This window comes from Acinonyx jubatus, chromosome C1 (assembly GCF_027475565.1).
Source record: "Acinonyx jubatus isolate Ajub_Pintada_27869175 chromosome C1, VMU_Ajub_asm_v1.0, whole genome shotgun sequence".
Lineage (NCBI taxonomy): Eukaryota > Metazoa > Chordata > Mammalia > Carnivora > Felidae > Acinonyx > Acinonyx jubatus.
The window spans coordinates 127,310,136-127,335,218 of NC_069381.1; the positions used below are offsets into that span (position 1 = coordinate 127,310,136).

Consider the following 25,083-nt stretch of genomic DNA (forward strand, 5'->3'; position numbering starts at 1 on the left):
TTTTGCCCTTAGCAAAATATTAACATCGAGGTAGCTAAACTCCTTGAGGAAGGTCACTCTGTCTCAAGGACATGTCGATGGGCTGTAAGTTGTAAGGAAATTTAACTTTTTTCTTTTGTTTCGTTCTCCACATCACTATCACTACTTATACCCCAAGCAGAAGTATTAATCCTCTCAATACAGTCCAGCAGATCAAGACATCTGTTAACTTTTCCCCATGGGAACGTCTATTCTGGAGCTCTGTTCATTTTTTCAGTCTGTGGTGATTTGCTCTCCGTCTGCTATACAATTATTAAGATAATTTATTTCACCTTCTAGATATTCTCTTCCCTTCTCTGCAATATTGGATTCCCTAATTCTAGATCTCATGCCATTCTTTTCTTGATTTCTTTTGGATTGGAAACAATCCCCTATCTGTAGGTGAAGCATGGGGTGGGGAGAATTCCAGTATAGCTGTAAATAATAAAGTTTTTTGTTGTTGCTATATGTAATGCATTTAGAGCCTTGACTCTAAAGTCAAGTAGTAAGTAGTAAGTGGTAAGTTTTCAATAATTATTAATCATTACAATATATGAAATGGGATAATAATAGTGTCTAACTCATAGAAGAGTTGTGAAGTTTCAGAGTGAAATCACTTAGCTGTGCCTGGAATAATAATAATAATTGCTAATATTTTGTTGAGTGCTTGTCACGTACAGACATATTTCTAAGAGATTTACATGAATTAAATAATATAATACAACTCCTCCTTAAGCCAGCTACTATTATTACAGTCCTACACAGTAGATGGTATTATTATCCTATTTCATAGGTAATAAAGATGCAGAGAAATTAGACAATTTGCTCAAGGTAACATATCAGTAAGCTGGGATTTTGACCTTGGTACTCTGCTTCATAGCTTCCCTGTGCTATCTACAATATAAAGCAGTTTTAAGAATTAACCAAGAGCATAGATAGAGATGGGTGTATCAGGACTATGATTATGAATGGGAAGATAATTAGAACTAAGAAAGTCAACTCATTCATATGTGCTCTTGACTCTATCCTTTCCAGTTTTCTTAAAAACCTTGCTTCAATCTCTGTTTTTGTCATACTACTCTGTGTAGGCTCTTTCACTTCAGGGGGAAAAAAAATCTAAAGTGCAAAGAAACAAGCACTACTCTTTCAGTTCCTGCTTCCTCTTCCCATTCTTATTCTTTTGTCCTATGTCAACAATCTCTAGCTTCTTCCTCTTTATTTAGTTTGCTTTTAATCTCACTGCCATCAGACTTGTGCCCTCAACCTTCTTTTAAAACTATTATCAAAGATATTCATATTGCCAAATTCATTGGAGATGATTCCTCCTTTATTTTTTGGTAGTACACTCGGCTACTGTTGACACTACCTATGGCTTTCTCAGAGTTTCTCTAATTCTATCCTCTATGAGCTTTATTGTTTTCCTCTTTGTCCCCTTTGTGGGTTCCCCATAATGCAGTGACTTTTAAAAGTTGACATTGCATATCATCCCACTGATCATCTAATTCTTTGTAATATGCTTGGGTGATAAAATCTAGTCTCCTAGTTTTGACCATTAGCTTTATGATGCTAATTCTCCAGAATACATCATCGACCCTAATCTCTCTCCCACTCAGCTTAAATCTTGCATATCCAAATGTCTGTAGATACATATTTATTAAAAACATTCTTGAGGGTTTTTATCAAGAAAGGGTGCTGCATTTTGTCAAAGGCTTTTTCTGCATCTATTGAGAGGATCATATGGTTTTTATCCTTTCTTTTATTAATGTGATGTATCACGTGGATTTATTTGTGGATATTGAACCAGCCCTATAGCCCAGGAATAAATCCCACTCGATTGTGGTGAATAATTCTTTTAATGTATTGTTGGATTCAGTTTGCTAGTAGCTCGTTGAGAATTTTTGTGTCCATGTTCACCACGGAAATTGGTGTGTAGTTCTCCTTTTTAGTGGGGTCTTTGTTTGGTTTTGGAATCAAGGTAATGCTGGCCTCATAGAATGAGTTTGGAAATTTTCCTTCCATTTCAATTTTTTGGAATAGTTTCAAAAGAATAGGTGTTAACTCTTCTTTAAATGTTCGGTAGAATTCTCCTGGAAAGCCACTCAGCCCTGGACTCAAGAAAGTAGGGAAAGAAACACCTCATGATAATAAAGGCCATATACAAGACCCACAGCTAATATTATCCTCAATGGGGAAAAACTGAGAGCTTTCCCCCTAAGGTCAGGAACACAACAGGGATGTCCACTCTCACAATTGTTGTTCCATATAGTGATGCAAGTCCTAGCCTCAGCAATCAGACAACAAAAAGAAATAAAAGGCATTCAAATCAGCAAGGAAGAAGTTAAATTTTCACTCCTTGTAGACGATATTATACTCTACGTGGAAAACCCAAAAGACTCCACCAAAAAACTTCTAGAACTGATAAATGAATCCAACAAAGTCACAGGATATAAAATCAACGTACTGAAATCTGTGGGCATTTCTATACACCAATAATGAAGCAGGAGAAAGAGAAATGAAGGAATCAATGTAATTTACAATTGCACCAAATACCACAAAAAACCTAGGAATAAACTTAAGCAAAGAGGTAAAAGATCTATACGTTAAAAACTACAGAAAGCTTATGAAAGAAATTATAGAAGACACAAAGAAATGGAAAAACAATCCATGCTCATGGATTTGAAGAACAAACATTTTTAAAATGTTGATACTGCCCAAAGCAATCTACATATCCAATGCAATCCCTATCAAAATAATACCAGCATTCTTCACAGAGCTAAAACAAACAATTCTAAAATTTGTATGGAAACAGAAAAGACCACAGATAGACAAAGTAGTGTTAAAAAAAGAAAAAGAAAGCTGGAGGCATCAGAATTCCAGGCTTCAAGCTGTATTACAAAGCTGTAATCATGAAGACAGTATGGTACTGGCACAGAAACAGATACATAGGTCAATGGAACAGAACAGAAAACCCAGAAATGGACTCACAAATGCATGGAAAACTAATCTTTGACAAAGCAGGAGAGTATCCAATGGGAAAAAGACAGTCTCTTCAGCAAGTGGTGTTAGGAAAACTGGACAGCGACATGCAGAATGAACCAGGGTACTTCCATACACTATACACAAAAATAAACTCAAAATGGTTGAAAGACCTAAATGTAAGACAGGAAACCATCAAAATCCTAGAGGAGAAAACAAGCAACAATCTCTTTGACCTAGGCCACAGCAACTTCTGAGTATACCTGTCTGCAGAGGGAAGGGAAACAAAAGCAAAAATGAACTATTAAGATCTCATCAAGATAAAAAAGCTTCTGCACAGCAAAGGAAACAATCAACAAAACTAAAAAGCAACTAACTCAATGGGAGAAGGTATTTGCAAATGACATGTTGGGTAAAGGGTTAGTATCAGAAAATCTATAAAGAATTTATCAAAATCAACACCCAAAAAAACAAATCATCTAGTGAAGAAATGGGCAAAAGACAGGAACAGATACTTTTTGAAAGAAGACATCCAGATGGCTAACAGACACATGAAAAGATGCTCAACATCACTCATCATCAGGGAAATACAAATCAAAACCACAATGAAATGCCACCTCACACCTATCAGAATGGCTAAAATTAACAACTCAGGAAACAACAGATGTTGGCAAAGATTCAGAGAAAGGAGTACACTTTTGCAGTGCTGGTGGGAATGCAGACTGGTGCAGCCACTCTGGAAAACAGTATGGAGGTTCCTCCATAGAGGAACTACCCTATGACCCAGCAATTGCACTACTGTTTATCCAAAGGGTACAGGTGTGCTGCTTCGAAGGGGCACATGCACCCCAATGTTTATAGAAGCACTATTAATAATAGCCAAATTATGGAAAGAGCCCAGATGTCCATCGACCAACAAATGGATAAAGAAGATGTGGTGTATATATATACAATGGAATATTAGCAATATAAAAGAATGAAATCTTGCCATTTGTAACAACATGGATGGAACTAGAGTGTATTATGCGAAGCAAAATAAGCCAAAGGAAGATAAATATCATATGATTTCACTCATATGCGGAATTTTTTAAATTCTTTTACTCATATGCAGAATTTAAGAAACAAAAGAGATGAACACATGGGAAGGGAAGGAAATATAAGATAAAAACAGAGGGAAGTACACCACAAGAGATTCTTAAATAAAGAGAACAAACTGAGGGTTGCTGGAGGGGTGTGAGGGGGGGATGGGCTAAACGGGTGATGGACATTAAGGTGGGCACTTTTTGGGATGAGCCCTGGGTTTTATACATAAGTGATGAATCACTAAATTCTACTCCTGAAATCATTTAAATGAAATCTTGGATTTAAATAAACTTAAAATGATTTTTTAATCATTTAAAATGCAAATGGATTGGATTTAATCCAAGTGCTGCAAGTATTTTATTCTTTTTAATGCGGTTGTAAATGGGATTGCTTTCTTGATTTTTCTTTCTGCTAGTTTGTTGTTAGTGTACAGAGATGGTATAGATTTCTGCAATTAATTTTGTATCCTAAAATTTTACTGAACTTATACTTTTAATAGTTTTTTAGTGGAGTCTTTAGGGTTTTCTATATATAGTGTCGTGTCCTCTGTAAATAGTGGCAGTTTAACTTTTTCCTTACCAACTTAAATGCCTTTATTTCTTTTTCTTGTCTGATTGCTGTGCCTAGGACTTCAGTATTGTGTTGAATAACAGTTGTAAGAGTGGAAATCTTTGTCTTATTGCCGACATCAGAGGGGAAGCTTTCAGCTTTTCACGAGAGTATGATGTTAACTGTGGTTTTTTCCTATTTGGCCTTTATCATGTTATGGTATGTTCCCTTTAAGCCCACTTTGTTAAAAATGTTTATCATGAATAAATGTTTAATTTTGTCAAATGTCTTTTTTTTTGCATCTAATGAGATGATAATATGATTTTTATCCTTCATTTTGTTAATGTGGTATATCATGTTGATTGATTAGCAGATATTGAATCATCCTCATATCCCAGAATAAATCCTACTTGATTGTGGTGAATGATCCTTTTAATGTATTGTTGAATTCAGTTTGTTAATATTTTGCTGAGAATTTATGAATCTATTTTGGATCTTGGCCATTTTGTTTTGTCTTCTTTTGTTTTTGTAGTGTCTTTGTCTGATTTTTATTTTGGTATTAGGGTAATGCTAGTTCCGTAGCATGAATTTGGAAGCATTCCTTTCTCTTCCCTTTTTTGGAATAATTTGAGAAGTATAGGTATTAGCTCTTTAAATGTTTGGCAGAATTCCCCAGTGAATCCTTCTGGTCCTGGACTTTTGTTTGTTGGAAGTTTTTTGATTACTGATTCAGTTTTGTCGATAGTAATCTGCCTGTTCAGATTTTCTATTTCTTCCTGATTCAGTCTTAGAATCTTCTATTTCTTGGTGTATGATTTGTTGGTATATAATTTTTCATAGTAGTCTCATAATCTTTTGTATTTCTATGGTGTCAGTTGTAACTTCTCATTCATTTCTGATTTTTTTTGAGTCCTCGCTCCTTTTTTCTTAATGAATCTGGCTAAAGTTTTATGAATTCTGTTTATCTTTTCAAAGAATCAGCTCTTGGTTTCACTGATCTTTCCTATTGTTTTTTAAGTATTTAATTTATTTATTTCATTTCTGATCTTTATCATTTCCTTCCTTCTACTAATTTTGAATTTTGTTTATTCTTTTCCAAGTTCTTTTAGGTGTCAGATTAGATTGTTTGAGATTTTTCTTATTTCTTAAGTAGACAAGTAGCACTATAAACCTCTTAGAATTGCATTTGCTGCATCCCAAACACTTTGCACTGTCGAGTTTCCATTTTTATTGTTTCCAGATATTTTTTTTTATTTCCTCTTTGATTTCTTAGTTGATCCATAGGGTTTTTTAGTAGCATACTGCTTAGCCTCCATGTTTTTTTTCCCCATTTTTTTCTTGTAATTGAGTTCTAGTTTCATATGGCTATGATAAGAAAAGATGTTTGGTATGATTTCAGTTATCTTAAGTGTATTGATACAAGTTTTGTGGCCTACCATGTGCACTTGAAAAAAAAGGGTATTCTGCTGTTTTTGAATGGAATGTTCTGTATATATCTGTTAAGTCCATCTGATCTAATGTGTCGTTCCAAGCCATTGTTTGCTGATTAATTTTCTGCCAGGATGATCTATTCATTGATGTAAATGTGTTGTAAAGCCCCCTATTATTATTGTATTACTGTTAATTCTTTATGTCTGATAATATTTGCTTTATATATTTAGGTGTTTCTATGTTGGGTGAATAAATATATATAGTTGTTAATTGTTTTTGTAGTTCTTTTTCTCTTGCTCTATTGCCATGTGATTTGATGACTTTCTTTAGTGTAAAGCTTGGATTCCTTTCTCTTTATTTTTTGTGTATTTATTACAAATTTTTGGTTTATGGTTACTATGAGACTCATATATAACATCTTATGTATATATCAGTCCATATTAAGTTTATGGTTGCTTAAGTTCAAACATATTCTAAAAGAAAAACATTTTTACACCCCCCTCTACATTTTATGTATATGATGTCATATTGTATATCTCTTTATTCTGTGTAATCCTTAACTAATTTTTGTAGATATAATTTATATATATATATAATTTATTTCACTACTTTTGTGTTTTATACTTCATTTTAGCTTTATTTGCTTTTACCAGTGATTTTTTTTTCCTTTCATAATTTTCTTACTTCTAGTTATGGCTTTTTATTTTCCTTGTAAAGAAGTCCCTTTAACATTTCTTGTGTGTCTGGTTTAGTGGTAATAGACTCCTTTAATTTCGGTTTGTCTGGGAAATTCTATATCTCTTATTCAATTTTGAATGTTAACCTTGCAGCTAGAATATTCTTGGTTGTAGGTTTTTTCCTTCTGGCCTGGAAAGTTTCTGGTGAAAAATCAGCTTATAGCCTTATGAGATTTCCCTTTTACACAACTGTTTTCTTTTCTCTTGCTGCTTTTAATATTTTCATCTTATCTTTAATTTTTTTATATTGTAATTATTATGTATCTTGAGGTAGACCTCCTCTGGTACATCTTGTTTGGGGCTCTCTGTGACTCCTGGAGCTGTTTCCTCCCACAGGTTGGGGAAATTTTCAGTAATTATTTCTTCAAATAGGTTTTCTGCCTCTTCTTTTCCTTCTGGCACTCCTGTAATATGAATGTTAGTACACTTGATGTACAGAGGACACTTAACTTATCCTCATTTTTTAAAAAATTATTTTTTCTTTTTGCTGTTCAGCATTGGGGCTTTTCACTATCCTGATTTCCAGATTGATCTGTTCTTCTGCATCCTCTAATGTGCTGTTGATTCCCTCAAGTATATTTTTCATTTCAGTTACTGTGTTTTCAAACTCTTATTGGTTCTTTTTTACATTTTCTGTCTCTTCACTGAGGTTCTCATGGAGTTCATCCACTCTTCTTCCAAATCTAGTGAGCATCATTATAAACATTACTCACATTTCTTCATCAGGTAGTTTGTTTAGTTCTTTTTCTGATGTTTTGTCTTCTTTTGTTTGGAACATATTCCTGTGTCTTCTAATTTTACCTGATTCTCTGTGTTTATTTCCACACATTAGGTAGATCCGCTATATCTCATAGTTTTGAAAGTAGTGGCCTTGTGTAGAAGGCATCCTGAGGGAGCCAGTAGTGCAATGCCCCCATTCACTAAGGGTACTTTAGGGGTATCCCCTCTGTGGGATACATATGTATTCTTGTTGTGACTAGGCTGAAACTACTATGGGCATACTGATGGGTGGAAATAGCCCATAGCCTGGCTGGCTGAGAGACCAAGCTATAGCTTCTGTGGGCTCACTGGTCAGTGGTATGAGCGCCCAACACAGCCCACCAAGAGGCCCAGCCACAATTACGGCAGTCATACTGGCAGGTGAGGCTGCCCCCAGTATCCTTGGCACAGAAGTCACTTTGGAGGAGAACTGATATCAGCTGGGGTTGTCTTCTGGGTGTGGTGGGGTATGAGCCGCTTTGTAGGGGTATCTGGTGGGGCAGGTCTGGTGGGGCACGCCGGGCAGTGCAAGCAGTAGATGGAGAGTGTCATCATTGGCCCCTACCAATATCCAGCAAGCTAGGCTGAAGAAGGGCAAGAAAAATGATGCCTTCCAGCATTTCCACTCCTGGAGAAAGCTTCTAAAGGTCCCTGCTCCTCCAACACAAATCCTAAAATTAGTCAAGAAACTTCCTTCCTATATGGTTCAGGCACTTTTCAAATTTCAGTCTCTGTACTGGGTCTCTGATTGAGTGATATTAGGAGCAGAGTCTTGGAGAGCCTGGGTGGTTCAGTCGGTTAAGCGTCCAACTTTTACTCAGGTCATGATCTCACAGTTTGTGAGTTTGAGCCCTGCATCAGGCTCTGTGCTGACAGCTCGGATTCTGGCGCCTGCTTTGGATTCTTTGTCTCCCTCTCTCTCTGCCCCTCCCCACTCACACTGTCTCTCTCTCTCTCTCTCTTTCCCTCTCTCAAAAATAAATAAACATAAAAAAAAAAGAGCAGAGTCTCAGTTTCCTATAGCCCTCCTGGCTCTCCTGGAGTTGAGTCCTACTGATTTGCAAAGCAAGATGCTATGGCAGCTTGTCTTTTTGGTATAGGTTCCATGACAGGGGATGCCTCAGGTGGGGCTTGATCTCCTCACTCCTCAGGAAGGATCTCCATGCCTTTGATGTCCTTCCAGCCTGTAGTTGCCATGCTAGGGTGTTGGTTCCCTAACACATCTCTGCCCTTCCTACCCTTCTCCAAAGGGCTTCTTCTTTATGTCTTTAGCTGTAGAAAATATGTTTTGCTAGTTCTCAGGTTGTTTTCAGGGTGAGTTGTATCATATGTCATCGTGACCTCAGTGTGTCTGTGGGAGGAGATGAGCTTGGGGTCTTCCTACTCTGCCATCTTTCCCTTCTCTTAATATTGGGCTTTATTATCTCACATTTCAACTTTAAAGCAAAGTAGTGTCTTATTCATTTTTATATCCTCAATGCTAAATACAGACACATAATAAATGTTTAATAAACATTTTTTCATTGAAAGGAAGTTAGCAAGGAAGAAGGAAGGCAGATATACAGTATGAATCTCCTTAGCCTTTTCCCCATCTATAACGAATGGCTTATTAGATCACTAGACTCAAAGGCCCACTTTTTCTGTCCTTACTCTCCAAGCAATCTCTAAACAAATGGTTTTTCCTATTTCTGAGATGTTTATAGTAATGTTTCTAAAAGTCTTCCAATCAAGATCATTAATGAGTGGGACATATTTTCTAAAGATTTCTAAAGACACTAGCGTAATCACTGACGTGAGTGTGACCTTTCATGTTGGCCTAGTTTTTGTTCACTATAAATTTTTCTCTTCCACTAGAGTTGATAATCAGATTTTACAAGGCACATGGCAATCTTTTTCTTAAACTATATAATTTTTTTTTCAGGATTGGAGATACAAAATCAGAAATTAAGATTCTAAGCATTGGCGGAGGTGCAGGTATGAATAACACATTTTTAAAGTTTGTATTTCACCCCAAACATCATGCTTTTTGATGGCATACTGTTCATTCTTTAAGAAAACTATTTTTCTTTGCTTCTGGAAGAGATTAGCTTATTAAAACTAGTAAGAGCAGGATCACTTCAACTAAGATTAAGGCCCCCATCGTTTTATAACACTTAGGACTTAAGCTTCCATTAGTATCCAGAATATGGATAAGATATGGCTTTTTCATTCTTTTTTATAAGTGGAAAACCACATAGGATGGCTTTGAGGATAACTTTTGTGCAAAATGATCTAACTGTTCACAGTAAAGGGAAATTTCATTAGACATTCCTTAAGCTTGTGCCACTTAAGTGAGGTCCATGGACCGCTTGCAGCTTTGCAAACTTACTGGACCAGGAGGAGGTAAGAATGCACTGGAATGAAAATCAGTGCACGGCTCCCTTCATTGAGAAAGTATCACTATGGGGGAAAATATGTTTAATGATATAGTTAACTTATACTCTTGTGACCCAACTCTGAGTTGCACTGGCTAAAACTATTTCCTTCCTCTGATTCAGTTCCAAAACTGCCCTCCAAACATTCAGCACACTCCCAAACCCACTTTTATAAGCACCTCGTGGTCTCTCTACTCTTTGATCTGTGCTTTCATCCTAGGAGAAAATGGGAAATCCGGAAAAGCAGATTGATGTGGCTGTGGTATGAAACGTTGTGCCCTTGGCTAATACATAACTTCTGTACAATCAGCAGTAAAATGGAAACAATGAATTATATCTTATAAGGTTGTAGTGAGAATTATATAGATAACATTTATATCATGGTTAGCACATTGTTACTACACCTGTAAGGTACAGGCTGGTCCTTCAAAAATAAAACAAAACATTTCACGTGCAGACTTCGCCTCATATCAAACTCCTGAGTAGCATTTGTTTTATTTTTAACTTGCTAGTCATCTGGAGATCTGATTTAATATATCAATATATAAAATAGAGTTACATATATTATTCACATATTTATATCTTTCTTTATTTTCTTTTGACTGAGCAATGGCTTAGTATTGGTTACTTCTTGGTAACAAGTCAACAGTACACTACAACTTTTTATATAGTGCCAAGTGTTAATCTCTTTAGTTTCTTAAGTACTCTAGTGACACATGAATGAGTTAAATTGTGGCCCATGTTTACACAAAGATAACCAGGAGCCCTCTAATGGAATAGAATTACTAGTTTTATGTAATCATTTGTTCATTTTTTTCATAAAATATACTGTGTGATATAATGTAATGAGGGCTAATTCTTAAAATAATTTTTCTTTATTATCATCTTTCACCAAGAAAATAAAAACCAACAAGGACAAATAATGAAAGATATTATCAAGAATGATATTATAGAGATTGTTTAAGCTAAAGTACCCTCTCGTTGCCTACTGATATTCTAAGTCCTAAGGATTATAAAAGGGAATTCGTTTCACCAAGACAGTCCTTTCCAGTGAGTTTTACATATTAGTTTCAGGCATCCAACAGTCACTGAAACTATCGTTTGATAGTGTCACTTGTGCTTGGACAAGAAGTGAAGCCCCACAAGGAAAAGTAATTAAAAACAATCTCTATCATGGCCAAGTTAATTGACCTTTTAATATAAAGTTAATTGAATTTCTAATGTAAATTTATCCAGATGCTTATAAGCTATCTAGAGAAAGGAACATTTGGCCCGCACAGTGATTCCTTACATAAAGGTGCACATAGGAGCTAATATAGAGAACTTACCAAAACAAAGGTAGCAACACTTGGAGTTTTTCTGACTGAGCGCTAACACTGTATTAGTAACAGGCTCTGCCTTGGATGGAATATGGGTGCCTTTTAAGGTTATTCTTCCTAAGAAGCTGATCAGAAATAGAAGAACTCCAAGGGAAATTCAAATTATAGATAACTTAGTTTTCTCTGCTCCAGTAAATAAGCTACGTGAAATTAAAATTGATTTATTTAAAATTCCTAGGTCTACATGTTCCTGGCATGAAAGAAGCAGTGTGTTGTAGGGAAAGGACCCGGTTAAGTAAGTTTGAGTGCTCACATAGAACAGGGAGATGCTCATCTGATAACCTGTCATTGCCTAACTGCAAGCACTGTGCAAAAGAACAATGTATCACTTTACAATGAGATACCTTCTGTCTTTGCCTTAGAGAAATGGTCTCCCCACGTGTTCTGCAATCTACAGCATGCCTGAGAGTTTTGCATTGTCCTGTGGCTTCAATATCCTTTCAAGTCAGTCACTGAATTCCAATCCATGGCAAACAAGATCATTGGCCCTATCTAGTACTTGTGCTCAACAATGTATCTTTTTTTTTTTTTTTTTTTAGTTTATTTATTTTGAGAGAGAAAGAGAGAGAGAGAGAGAGTAGGGGAGGGGCAGGGAGAGAGAGAGAATCCCAGACAGGATCCACAGTATCAGCACTGTTAGTGCAGAGCCCCATGTGGGGCTCTAGCTCGTGAATCATGAGATCATGGCCTGAGCTGAAGCCAGATGCTTAATTGACTAAGCCACCTAGGGGCCCCTCCCATAACGTATCTTACAAGGTTCTACTTAGTTTTTAGCTTAGGGACCTCTCTGGTTTCAGTGTTTAAATGTTCTCTTCCTGGTTGTCCAGATACCTGCAGATCATTTTCTGTATATCTTTGGTGCAAATATTTCCTCTGCATTCATAATGGTGCTACCACTTCTTCCCATCACAACAGAAAAACAAATCAAAAGCAAACAAACTAAAAACCTCTCTAAATGAAATTGATGCTTTTATATCACTTAAGGCTCATGTTCTTTGACAGCCTATCTTTATTTTCAGAAACATGAGCAGGGGGTACATATGCACCCTTTCTGTCTTCTGCCTCTCTTCTGTAGAGGTTGGTGATTGTGTAGAGAGAGATTCCATAGTTTAAGAGAATGTAACATTTTTGAAAAACGTGTTTGGTTATTCATTTCAGAAGCTGAGAAATTGTTAGGGCTCTGAGCACTTCAAAAGAGAGGAAATTCATGGCAAACTTTTTAATGCCATTTTTAATCTTCCACATCAATTAAATACAATTGATAAATTGCACTGCTAGCCATAGATTATGTATTTAATATTAGGAAAATGTATGAAATACATATGTGAACCCAAAAATAAAGAGAGAAAATCTGGAGAAAAACATCATGAAAGGAAACACAGACCATGTAGCTTTTACAGAGCCCAAATGGGAAGTATAAAGCTGTGTTGTGTACATTGCATGAGTTTGTGCTTTAATGAAACACGAGGTATCTGGAATTGCTTTATTCAAGGTCTTGAAGTACTCACACTATGTTCACTTCAGCAGTTGTTTTTAGATATTGAGAACAACTACACTGTATTCTAAATCTCGTAGAATTTTTGGTTCATCCTCAATATTGATAGTTCTTGAAATTAACCACCCAATGGAGCTTCATTATTATTTGTTTTTTAATGAATATTGTGTCTTTATGTTACATAGTACATGGAGAAAAAGAAGCCCATATTCTTTTTTGGTAAAGGAGAATGTTAGTTATTTATAGTGCATGCATTTATTCCTGGAAAAATGTTCCAAAAGGCAGTAATGGGCAATGTATTCTCCTTGCCCTGGGCTCTGCTTAAAGGAGAATCTGTGTTCAGTTCCTATGTTCAAACACCAGAAAGTTTTATAAGGATTAGACAAAATGATAACTCAAATAATCTAATTTTACCTAGCTTTCTACTTCTATTTTTATTAACCTTTTGTGTACTAACTCAATTGCCATAACATGTATAATAGTATATATGTTAATAGATAATTTTCAATCAAGGTAAAACTCACATATGAAATACAGGTAGTATGAATGCTCCCATAACATTTTTTTGGTAATAATTTTGATGACATATATTGAGAGCAGTTAGGTAGTTTTATTGTTCTGCCACATACAGACATTGGCATTCCTACAGAGGTTAAAAAAGAGAAAAGTTTGGAGACCATCAACATCTAATTTTAAAGATGTTGAAACCTGAGAAGCACCAAGGCATAACAAAATCCAAGTCTCTTGACTTTAGTCCAGTTCAGCAAATTATATTAAACAGATATAAAAGTTAATTATTGACTTGAAAAAGGAGATATTAGGTACTTAGTAATAACCAGCTACTTGAAAGTTTAATCTTTTCAGATTATTGATTTTGCCTCTGTTCATAAGTGACATGTTAAGGTGACACAGAAGTTTAATTTTTTAAGCTAGTTGGATAGAAGTGAAACAAATATAATTAGGGCAGGAACTAAACAATCCAGTGTGTCAGGTTAGAAGCCAGGAGGTGGCAAGAAGCAAAGATTAATGTTTTCCGGTGATTCAGAGTAAGCCAACAGTCTATTAGCAAATTGGGAATAAGTGGGGAAATGCAGAGAATCAGGGATTTTTTTTTCTTGGCCCAGAGATTAATTTTTTTAATGTGCATATTCCCATCTTCATATATTTCCTGTTGATCAAACTACAGAATATTTGCTGCTAAAGAACCAATGATTGTAAGAGAGAAAGATTTCTTGATTCAATATGAGAATTTAGTAATGATCAAACCTGTCCAGAAATGAAAGCACACATCTTGAGAGATAAGGTATTATCTGTGACTCTAGGCAGCAGCCTAGGCCAGAAAGTTACTTTTCAAACATGCTGTGGAAAGGACTTAAGCACTGATTTCTTGGATGGTGGGGCCATTAAAGGTGCTTTTGGTCCAGAAAATCTATGGTTTCATGAGTAACCTTCTAGAAAAAAGGTAGGCATTTCTCCAGAGTGGAATGGCTAACACTGTGTTTGGCTATATTAAGGAGGTGGAATTTAACTGTGACTTGTAGATACCTAGACAATTTTTAATCTGTATTCTTATTGCTTATAACTTGAAATGAGTAAGTACTATTTTACTGATATGCAGCATGCTAGCAGTTAACTCGATAGAAGGATAGAGACTCTACTGATTGACTAGAGAATTTAGGACTGTCTACTTTGTGTAATCATAGTTTGGGGCCTCAGATATAAATGCATTTTTTAAAGGCATCCATAACTATATCATTCAAAAATAAACTTTTCTTCATATATAATTTAAACAAGATAATCAACCCCATTGTATTGTATTTAAAACTTTCAGTGAACATAGAAGTATTGTTAACAACAGATACATTACCAATTTGAGAGAAGCAAACTAATGCTACAACATTGGAACCATTGGCATTAAAGCCAGAGTAAACAAGAGTGTTTTGACTAATTCAATAAGGCTTGAAACAGGAAAACAGGATAATGAGCAGAGTGAAGACAAAACTACCATTATTTGCAGATTAAATGACTGTATACTCAGAAAAGCAAATAAACACAGTGGGACAGCCTTAGAATTAAGAATTCAGTAATGCCTTGATACAGGTAAAATAGATAAAAAGAAGTATGGCAGATCCACATTCTTTTTTGTTAACACATGAATGTTTTCATTCACAGTTTGGAGTATCTACAATGTACTTGGAAGTCCTTAGCATGTGCTTATCTGTAATTTCCCCGAAGAAAAAATTTGTATCTTGCCAGTCCTTTTATGACACTTTAGGACAATCTCTTAATTAGTGAATAGGCTTCCACTTGACATTTACTATTGAATAAAACTTTGTGATTTAATATACACCCTCATGCAACCCTGGTGCAGGGGGTCTGTTATCATCTTCATCTTATAGATGGTAAGCCTAAAAATATAGAGAGACTGGGATTAATGCACAGGGTCTTCTGTAGCTTTGTCTCTATTAGCGATAACAGACTGATAGAAATGATGAAAAAATGTTGGATTAGTTAGCTAATAATTATATTTAATACAAAAATAAGCAACCTATCTGGAGAAAAGTTCAAATTTTTTACTGAGAACAGTTTGAGAAGATTTAAAGAGCCAATATGTAATACCAACGAGATGATAGGGATATGGAAGCTTTCATGTACAAAAGGTAAAAACATGAAATGAAATGAAATTTTCCTGAAAGAAATGTGACATTATGTATCAAGAAGAGCTCTGATGTTCATCTAAAACACACAGGCCTGGTCATGCTGGTGGTGAAAATATTGACATACTTAATAAATAGCCACTCCCCCAGCCCCTCCTCATGGACTCCTGGAAATCCCTGCATCCATTCTGTACCCCTGCCCCGTTACCCCCCCATCTCCAAGTGCTCCAGCAATTATATTGGTCTTATCCCATGAGAGGGCCTCTAAGAATGTGCCACAGGTCATCAGTCTGCATTCTTTCTCAGCATCTGGCACCTTTGTCCTTAAGGTTTTTTTTGTTTTGTATTTTTATTTTTAATACCACCAAAGATAAAGGGTCTCATTCTAACCATTAATTCTGGTCCTTGGAATTAAACTGAAAAAATTAATATTTTTTTCACAAAAATCATGGTTTATTGTCTGTCAGGTTCTTCATAACAGTGAAAAATTTAAAACTAACTATATAGTAACTATATGTAAAAATGTATTTACATATATAAATGTTTTATATATTTCCACAAATAAATGTATACATTTATATAAATTTATATTGTATTTATATTATAATATCAAAGATAATAATTAAATCAATCATTCCACATACCCATTTTAGAGGATATAGTGTTGCTGCCACAAATAATTACTCATTTAAACAAATTTTTGATATATTAGTGGTTTAACCCTCAAGTAATAAAATCAAAATAACTCATATGCATAATAATCTCACCTGGGTAGAATAAAGAAAAATGTTTGTTTAAAAGTGAAAAAAAAAAAAAAAGGAAGAACTTACAAGGAAATAAACCAAAATGTTAACTTTTGTTTTCTCTGGTAGTGAGACATTTATTTTATTTTCTATTTTATACCTTTGTCTATTTCTCAAGTTTTCTACAGTAGTTGTTTATAGCTAGGTGCAGGAAAAAATAAACCTAGTTAAAACTATAATCTTATAGTTGATGAGACATGATGGTAAAGAGTAGACTGACTTCTGATAGCAACTTTAGCTATGTGGCTCATGTCCAAAGCACTGCTCCCACACATATGTTTTCAGGACAGTTTTCCTTTGGCCATTTTTTACCCACTGGCGATAGCATTATACCTGTATAAATATCTGAAGAACTATCTCATCTGTGTTGTAGGTTAGTAGAGATTTTCTTCAGAGTACACAGATTCTATCATGCCTACTCGAGGTGCATGTTAGCCATGATGATGGGGTAAGGATGGACAAAAAAGAAGGTGGCTGTCCACTGTCTCTTCCTTAAGATTCTTGATAATACTGATTATTTCTTGCTTTTTATTCCATGAGGACAGCAGGTCCTCAGTCTCTACTCATAAAGGGTATAAATCACTGATAATTTTCCTCAACATTTGTGTTCTAACAATCATTAATGTTGGAGGCTCTTATGAGAGCTTATGAAAGTTATTTGAGAGAGAGAAGAAGAATGAGAAAGCATGCATGCATGCCAATATCAATGAAATCACACCATCTACCTGATTATCTTGGACTGTCTTTGCCAGTCCAAGTACTTTCATCTTATAAATCCTGTCTTTGGGCTTGAAGAAGGTAGGAGAGAGTTGGCACTTCATTCAGGGTAACTCAGTATAACTTTTAAACATTATAATATTCTATAGATAGAACTTGCTACTTTCTATGTATGTGCTAAAGTAGCAGTCAAATATCTATATGTTTAAAATTTAAAAATTAAAAGGCAAAATTCAGTCTTTTATGTGAGCTGTCTATTAAATATCTCTACACTTCAATGTTCAACACCCTTTGGGAAATTTTCTCTAAGTTTGTATTTCATGCAACATTTTGGTAGCATGGCTTTTCTTAGGCTTCCTGCAATTGCAAAGCATCCAGGCAGTTTTGTTCCTGGGCTAACAGCCAGAAGACACATGAAAGCAATGGCAATGCCCTTTTGACTCAGAATTTATGTTTATAATCCCCTTCCTGAGACCCTATGGCTATTTTAATATTCTACTCTCATATTTCCATACTGACAGAATTGTCTCAGTGTGGTGAATACTCAATACTTACCCAGGAAAGAGAGAAAGAGAGATTGAGAGAGAAGGGGAGAGACATGAGGTGATCTTGTCAACAATCTTCTATCTTTCCCATTGCTGCTCAAAATCAGATTGTTCTTGCTCTGGTTGCAAACCCATAGCTGAAATTATTTTTCATCACTAAGCACAGAGTTATCTGGGCAATTTTTCTCCCTACAAACAATTTTATTTGTGCTCGATATTCTGGTAGAGAGAAAAGGAAGATAATAATCTTAATGCAATGTATAATAGAATAAAATTTTTCCTACTGATAATCTAAAGAATTCACATGTATTTCGATATGAGAAATGAAGCAATAATAGACGGAAATCAAATGGCAAGAGATATCTCCACAGTTATTAATACTCCATTTTCTTGATCTGCAGATTTTCTCATTTGGGGAAGACCCAGGGTTCTCAAGCTGGGATTTGTGTTTCATTTGATGTAGGCTAAGATAGAAGAAAAAAGCAGACAATATGAATATGTGATGTGCACTCTTCCAAGTTGTCATTTTATTATGGTGCTGCCCATTTAGAAGACAAATCTTCATTCCCTCATTCCCAGCCTCCTTCAACTTTCTCTTAAGTGTCACTTTTTCCATGAAGCCTACTTGACCATGCAGTTGAAAATCACAAACTCCCCACTATGGCTTCCCCTCCTTCCTATTTGCCTTGGTTTTCACCATGGGGCTTATCACTATCCGCAACAGTTGAATGTTTTCATCTGCATTATTCATTACTATATACCCATTGATTAGAACCTGGCAGCTAGTAGATGCTCAAAAATATTTGTTGAATTAATGTATAATAGTTTCAATTTATTGAACAATCACTATATAATTATGAACTGAAGTAAATTACCTCCATATAGTGCCTTCAACCTTTACAATGACCCAGTAGCATAAACCACATTATCCCTAATTTACAGATATGTACTTTAAAGGGCAGAGATATTAATAAATTTGTATAAAGTAATTCTTGTAAATACTAAATTTGAGCCCAGTTTTGTCTGTCCATAACCTCTAACTTTTATTTTCATTTTGTTTCCATTGTTAATCAGCTGACCTTGGGTTTAGAGCAAAAATACAACATTCCTCTGCTATCTCAATATATCATGGAAGTTTAGGGTGAGAAAAGATGTCTAGAAGATGATATTCCCTCCTTTCCTTGTTTTTGAGCTTTTTATAAGTTCCACTGTCATAGGTTTCAAATATATATCCCTCTAAATATAGGCATGATGAATTTAAAATATGGCTCATGTGAAATCAAGATATTTGACTGTAAAATTAAGTAAAGCATTTAACATAGCCCAAAAGGAACCATGAGAAGTTATTTTATACTTACGGCTGATTTGAGGGACAGGGTGGTACAAAGGAAAGAGATTTGCAAGGAGGGGGATTTTAAGAAATGACTTTTCATTTAACTTTGTAAATCAAAATCAGCATGTTTTGTTTGACAAAAAATAACACAGGAAGAAGAGAGAGAGAAGAGGGCAGAAAATTTCTGTGAAGATATAATAGCTGAAAACTTCTGTAACCTGGGGAAGGATATTCAGATCTAAAAGCACAGAGAACCCCCATCAAAATCAAGAAAGGCAGATCCAATACCAAGATATATTGTAATTAAACTGGCAAAATATAGTGATAAGGAAAATGTTTTTTAAAAGTAGAAAGACAAAAGAAGACAATAACATGCAAGGGAAAACCTATAAAGCTAGCAGGAGATTTTGCAGCAGAAAGTTTCTTAGCCAGAAGGGAGTGGCATGATATATTCACAGTGCTGAATGGGAAAAATCTGCAGTCAAGAATACTCTATCCAGCAAAGCTATCTTTAGAGAGATAAAGAGTCTCCCAAACAAACAAAAACTAAAGGAGTTCATGACCACTAAACCACATTGCAAGAAATATAAAAAGACTCTTTGAATAGAAAGAGGATACCAAAAGTAACCATATAGAGCTAGGAAACACAAAAGCAGTAATAATCAATATTTCTATAAAAAGTCAGTCAATGAAGTCACAAAATGAAAGGATGTAAAATATGGCAACATATACCTCAAACATGGGGAGGAGAAAAGTAAAGAATGGGTTCAAACTTAAATGGTTATCAACTTAATATAGACTGCTATATGCAGAAAAGGCTATATACAAACCTAATGGTAACCATATGTTAAAAACCACTAATAAATATCTAAAAAATAAAGAGAAAGAAATCCAAATATATCACTAAAGAAAATCATCAAATCATGAAAGAGAGAAAGACAAAAGTTCAGAGAAACTACACAGAAACAATCACAAAGCAAATAATAAAATGACAATACATATCTATCAGTAATTATTTTGAATGTAAATGGACTAAATGCTCCAGTAAAAATACTTAGGGTGACAAAATGTATAAAATTCCAAGACCCATCGATATGCTGCCTATAAGAAACTAGTTTCAGACCTAAAGACACATGCAGACTGAAAGTGAGGGGAGGGAGAAACATGGATGTCAAAAGAAAGCTAGAGTAGCAATACTTATATTGGACAAAACAGCCTTTTAAAAAATGTTTATTTATTTTTGAGAGAGACACAGAGTGCAAGTAGGGGAGGGGCAGAGAGAGAGGGAGACACAGAATCCGAGGCAGGATCTAGGTTCTGAGCTGTCAGCACAGAGCCTGACATGGGGCTCGAACGCATAAACTGCAAGATCATGACCTGAGCCAAAGTCACATGCTTAACCAACTGAGCCACCCAGCCACCCCCAAAACAGACTTTAAAACAAAGACTCTAACAAAAGATGAAGGACACTATATAATAATAAAGGGGAAAATCTAAGAAGATATAACAAATTGTAAATATTTATGCACCCAACATAGTAGAACCCACATATATAACTGTTTTATATAACAGTTAATAACAAATATAAAGGGACTAATTGATAATAATACAAGAATAGTAGGGGACTTTAACACCCCACTGACATCAATGCACAGATCATCTAAACAGAAAATCGACAAGGAAACAGTGACTTTTAATGACATACTGGAACAAATGGATTTAACAGAGATATTCAGAACATTCCATCCTAGAACAGCAGAATACACATTCTTTTGAAGGGCACAATAAATCACATAAAAGGCCAAAAAACAAGCCTCAAAAATTCAAGAAGATTGAAATCACATTCTGCATCTTTTCTGATTAACACACTATAAAACTAGAAGTGAACCGAAAGAAAAAATCTGGAAAGACCACAAATACATGGAGGTTAAATAACATGCTACCAAACAATAAATGGATCAACCAGAAAATAAAAGAAGAAATAAAAATGTACAGGGAAACAAATGAAAATGAAAACATAACAGTTCAAAACCTCTGGGATGCAGCAAAAGCAGTTCTAAGAAGGAAGTTTATAGCCATACAAGCTGACCTCAAGAAGCAAGAAAAATCTCAAATAAATAACCTAACCTTACACCTAAAGGTGCAAGAAAAAGAACAACAGACAAAACCTAAGAACAACAGAAGGAAGGAAATAATAAAGATTAGAGCAGAAATAAATTATATAGAAACTAAAACCACAACAGAATGTACCAATGAAACCAGGAGCTGGTTCTTTGAAAAACCTCAATAAAATTGATAACCCCCTAGCCAGACTTAGGAAGCAAAAAAGAGAATGACACATATATATAAAATCACAAGTAAGAGAAGAGAAATAACAACCAACACCCAGAAATACAAACAATTAGAAAAGAATATTATGAAAAACTATACGCCAACAAAATGGACAACCTAGAAGAAATGGATAAATTCCTAGAAACATATAAACTACTAAAACCCCCCCAAAAAAGAAGTAGAAAATTTGTAATAACCAGCAAAGAAATTGAATCAGTAATAAAAAAACTACCAATAAACAAAAGTCCACGCCCAGATGGCTTCACAGACAAAGTATAGCAAACATTTAAAGAAGAGCTAATACCTAGTCTTCTCAAGCTATTCCAAAACAATAAAAATAAAAAAAGCAAAGAAAACTTTCTAATTCATTCTATGAGACAAGCACTACCCTGACACCAAAACCAGATAAAGACACCACTAAAAAGGAGAACTACAGGCCAAATGTCACTGATAAACATAGATGCAAAAACCTCAACAAAATGCTGGCAAACAGAATCCAACAATACAATAAAAAAAAAATCAACACAAGTGAAATTTATTCCCAGGATGCAAGGGTGGTTCAACATTCACAAATCAATCAGTGTGATGCATCAATCAAGAGAAATAATAAAAACCATAAAAACCATATGATCATTTCAATAGTTGCAGAAAAAGCATTTGGCAAACAACAACATCCATCCATGATAAAAATCCTCAACAAAGTAGGCTTAGAGGGAACAGACCTCAACATAATAAAGGGCATATATGAAAAACCCACAGCTAATATCATGCTCAATGGGGAAAAACGGAGAGATTTTCCCGCTAAGGTCAGGAATAAGACAAGGATGTCCACTTTCACCACTTTTATTCAACATAGTACTGGAAGTCTTAGCCACAGCCACCAGACAACAAAGAAACCTTAAAGGCATCCAAATCAACAAGGGAGAAGTCAAACTTTCACTATTTGCAGATGACATGATACTTTGTACAGCAAACCCTAAAGATTTCACTAAAAATATAGCTAGAACTGATAAATGAATTCAGTAAATTCATAGATACAAAATCAATGTACAGAAATTGCATTTCTATATGCTAATAATGAAACAGCAGAAAGAGAAATTAAGAAAACAATACCACTTACAATTGCACCCAAAATAATAAGATATCTAGGAATAAACCTAACCAAAGAGGTGAAAAACCTTTACTCCAAAAAATATAAAACACTGATGAAAGAAATTGAAGACAACACAAAGAAATAGAAAGACATTCCATGCTGATGGATTGGAGGCAACAATATTGTTAAAATGTCTATACTACCAAAGCAATCTACACATTTAATGCAATCCCTATCAAAATAGCAAAAGCATTTTTCAAACAATTAGAAAAAAAATTCTAAAATTTAGATGGAACCACAAAAGACCCCAAATAGCCAAAGCAATCTTGAGAAAGAAAAGCAAAACTGGAGGCATCACAACTCTGGACCTCAAGTTATATGACAAAATGTAGTGATCAAAACAGTACAGTACTGGCACACAGTGCCACAAAATAGACACATAAATCGATAGAACAGAATAGAGATCCCAGAAATAAACCTACACTTATATGGTCAATTAGTTGACAACAAAGGAGGCAAGAATATACAATGGGGAAAAGAGTGTCTTAAGTAAATGGTGCTGGGAAACCTGGACTACATGCAAAAGACGAGCCCCTTATTACACCTACATAAAATTAAACTCAAATGGATTAAAGGTCTAAATGTGACACCTGAAATCCTAAAACTCCTAGAACAAAACATTGGGAATAATCTCTTTGATATTGGTCTTAGAAATATTTTTCTGGATCTGTATCCTCAGGCAAGGGAAACAAAAGTAAAAATAAACTATTGTGACTACACCAAAACAAAATCTTTTGCATGGTGATGGAAACGAAAAACCAAAAAGGCAACCTACTGAATGGGAGAAGAGATTTCCAAATCCTATATCCGATGAGGGGCTAATATCCAAAATATATAAAGAACTTTTACAACTCAACACCAAAACAAACAAACAAACAAACAAACAAACAATTCAATTAAAAATGAGCAGAGGATCTGAATAGACATTACTCCAAAGAAGACACATAGATGACTAACAAACACATGCAAATATATTCAACATCACTAATCATCAAGTTAATGAAATTCAAGACCACAATGAGATATCACCTCACAGAAGTCTGAATAGAGAGTATCAAAAAGACCAGAGGTGGCTCAGTCGGTTAACGTCTGACTTTGGCTCAGGTCATGGTCTCACAATTCATGGTTTTGAGCACTGTGTCAGGCTCTGTGCTGACAGCTCAGAGCCTGGATCCTGCTTCAGATTCTGTGTCTCTCTCTCTCTTTGTCCCTCCCCTGCTTGCACTCTGTCTGCCTCTCTCTCTAAAATAAATAAACATTAAAAAAAAAAGACAAGAAATAACAAGTGTGGGCAAGGATGTGGAGAAGAAAATGCACCTGGGTGGGAATGTAAATTGGTGCAGCCACTGTGGGGAACATTATGGAAGTTCCTCAAAAAATTAAAAATAGAAGTATACATACAATCCAATAATTCCACTTCTGAGGATTTACCCAAAGAAAACAAAAGCATTAACTTGGAAAGATATGCACCCCTGTGTTCATTGCAGCATTATATACAATAGCCAAGATATGGAAGCAACCTAAGTGTCCATCAATTGATGAATGGATACAGAAGATGTGGCACGTGCACACACACACACACACACACACGCACACACACACACACACACACACACACACACACATTACTCAGCCATAAAGAAGAATGAAATCTAGCCATTTTGCAACAACATGGATAGACCTAGAGGGTATTATGCCAAGTGAAGCGAGTCAGTCAGCAAAAGACAAATACTACATGATTTCACTTATAAATGAAATCTAAAAAACAAAACAAACAACCATCGGGTGCCTGGGTGGCTCAGTCGTTTAAGCGTCCAACTTCAGCACAGGTCATGATCTTGCAGTTCGTGAGTTCAAGCCCTGCATTGGGCTCTGTGCTGACAGCTCAGAGCCTGGGGCCTGCTTCGGATTCTGTCTCCCTGTCTCTCTGCCCCTTCCCCGCTAGTGCTTGCTCTCTCTCTCTCTCTCTCTCTCTCTTTCCCCCATCTAAAAAATAAATAAACATTACCAAAAAAATTTTAAAAATAACAAAACAAACAACCAAATGAAGTAGAAACAGACTCATATATACAGAGAACAAATTGGTGGTTGCCAGAGGGGAGAGAGTTGGGGGTATGGACAAAATGGGTAAAGGTGAGTGGGAGATACAGGCTTCCAATTCTGGAATGAATAAGTCACAAGAATAAAAGGTAAAAAGGGTAATAATGAAAAATAACCTATAATTCCATCACCCTGAAATAACCAATGATTGTAAATTGGTGTGTATGTTTCCAAACACTGTATATTGAAATGAAATACTCTGTAACATTTTGACATGTTTGGATTTTACCAATTTTGCTAAAATTTCACATATTAACCAACTGAGAAAATCAGTTACATCAGAATAACATGCAGACTCCAAAGAAGGATGGTATGTTGAAATAGAGTTGTTTAATCATTATAATTTTTCCATTTGTTGCAGGAAACTGCAGATTTTCTTCCAAAACTTTAAGGGGAAACACATAATAAGGCTTTAGTTAACCCAAACAATTGTTGGCATTTATTTATCTAAAGGTTAGGATATTAAAAATAGTCTACTGGGGCACCTAGGTCGCTCAGTCGGTTGAGTGTCTGACTTTGGCTCAGGTCATGATCTCACGGTTTGTGGGTTCAAGTCCTGCATCAGGCTAATGTTGTCAGTGCAGAGCCTACTTCAGATGCTCT

At 35.3% G+C, this 25,083-nt stretch overlaps 1 protein-coding gene and 1 long non-coding RNA gene across 3 annotated transcripts in view; one reads left to right on the top strand and one right to left on the bottom strand.

Moving 5' to 3' along the window:
* LOC128314016 (uncharacterized) overlaps positions 1-25,083 on the bottom strand; it is a 142,593-nt gene that overhangs the window by 26,388 nt on the left and 91,122 nt on the right. The gene's annotated exons all lie outside the window — the stretch shown is intronic.
* Positions 1-25,083, top strand: part of HNMT (histamine N-methyltransferase) — a 45,677-nt gene that overhangs the window by 3,630 nt on the left and 16,964 nt on the right. For both annotated transcript variants that reach the window (XM_015065974.3, XM_015065973.3), the window contains one exon: positions 9,475-9,527. In XM_015065974.3, coding sequence (XP_014921460.1) covers positions 9,475-9,527 — 53 coding nt within the window. The remainder of the gene's footprint in view (positions 1-9,474; positions 9,528-25,083) is intronic.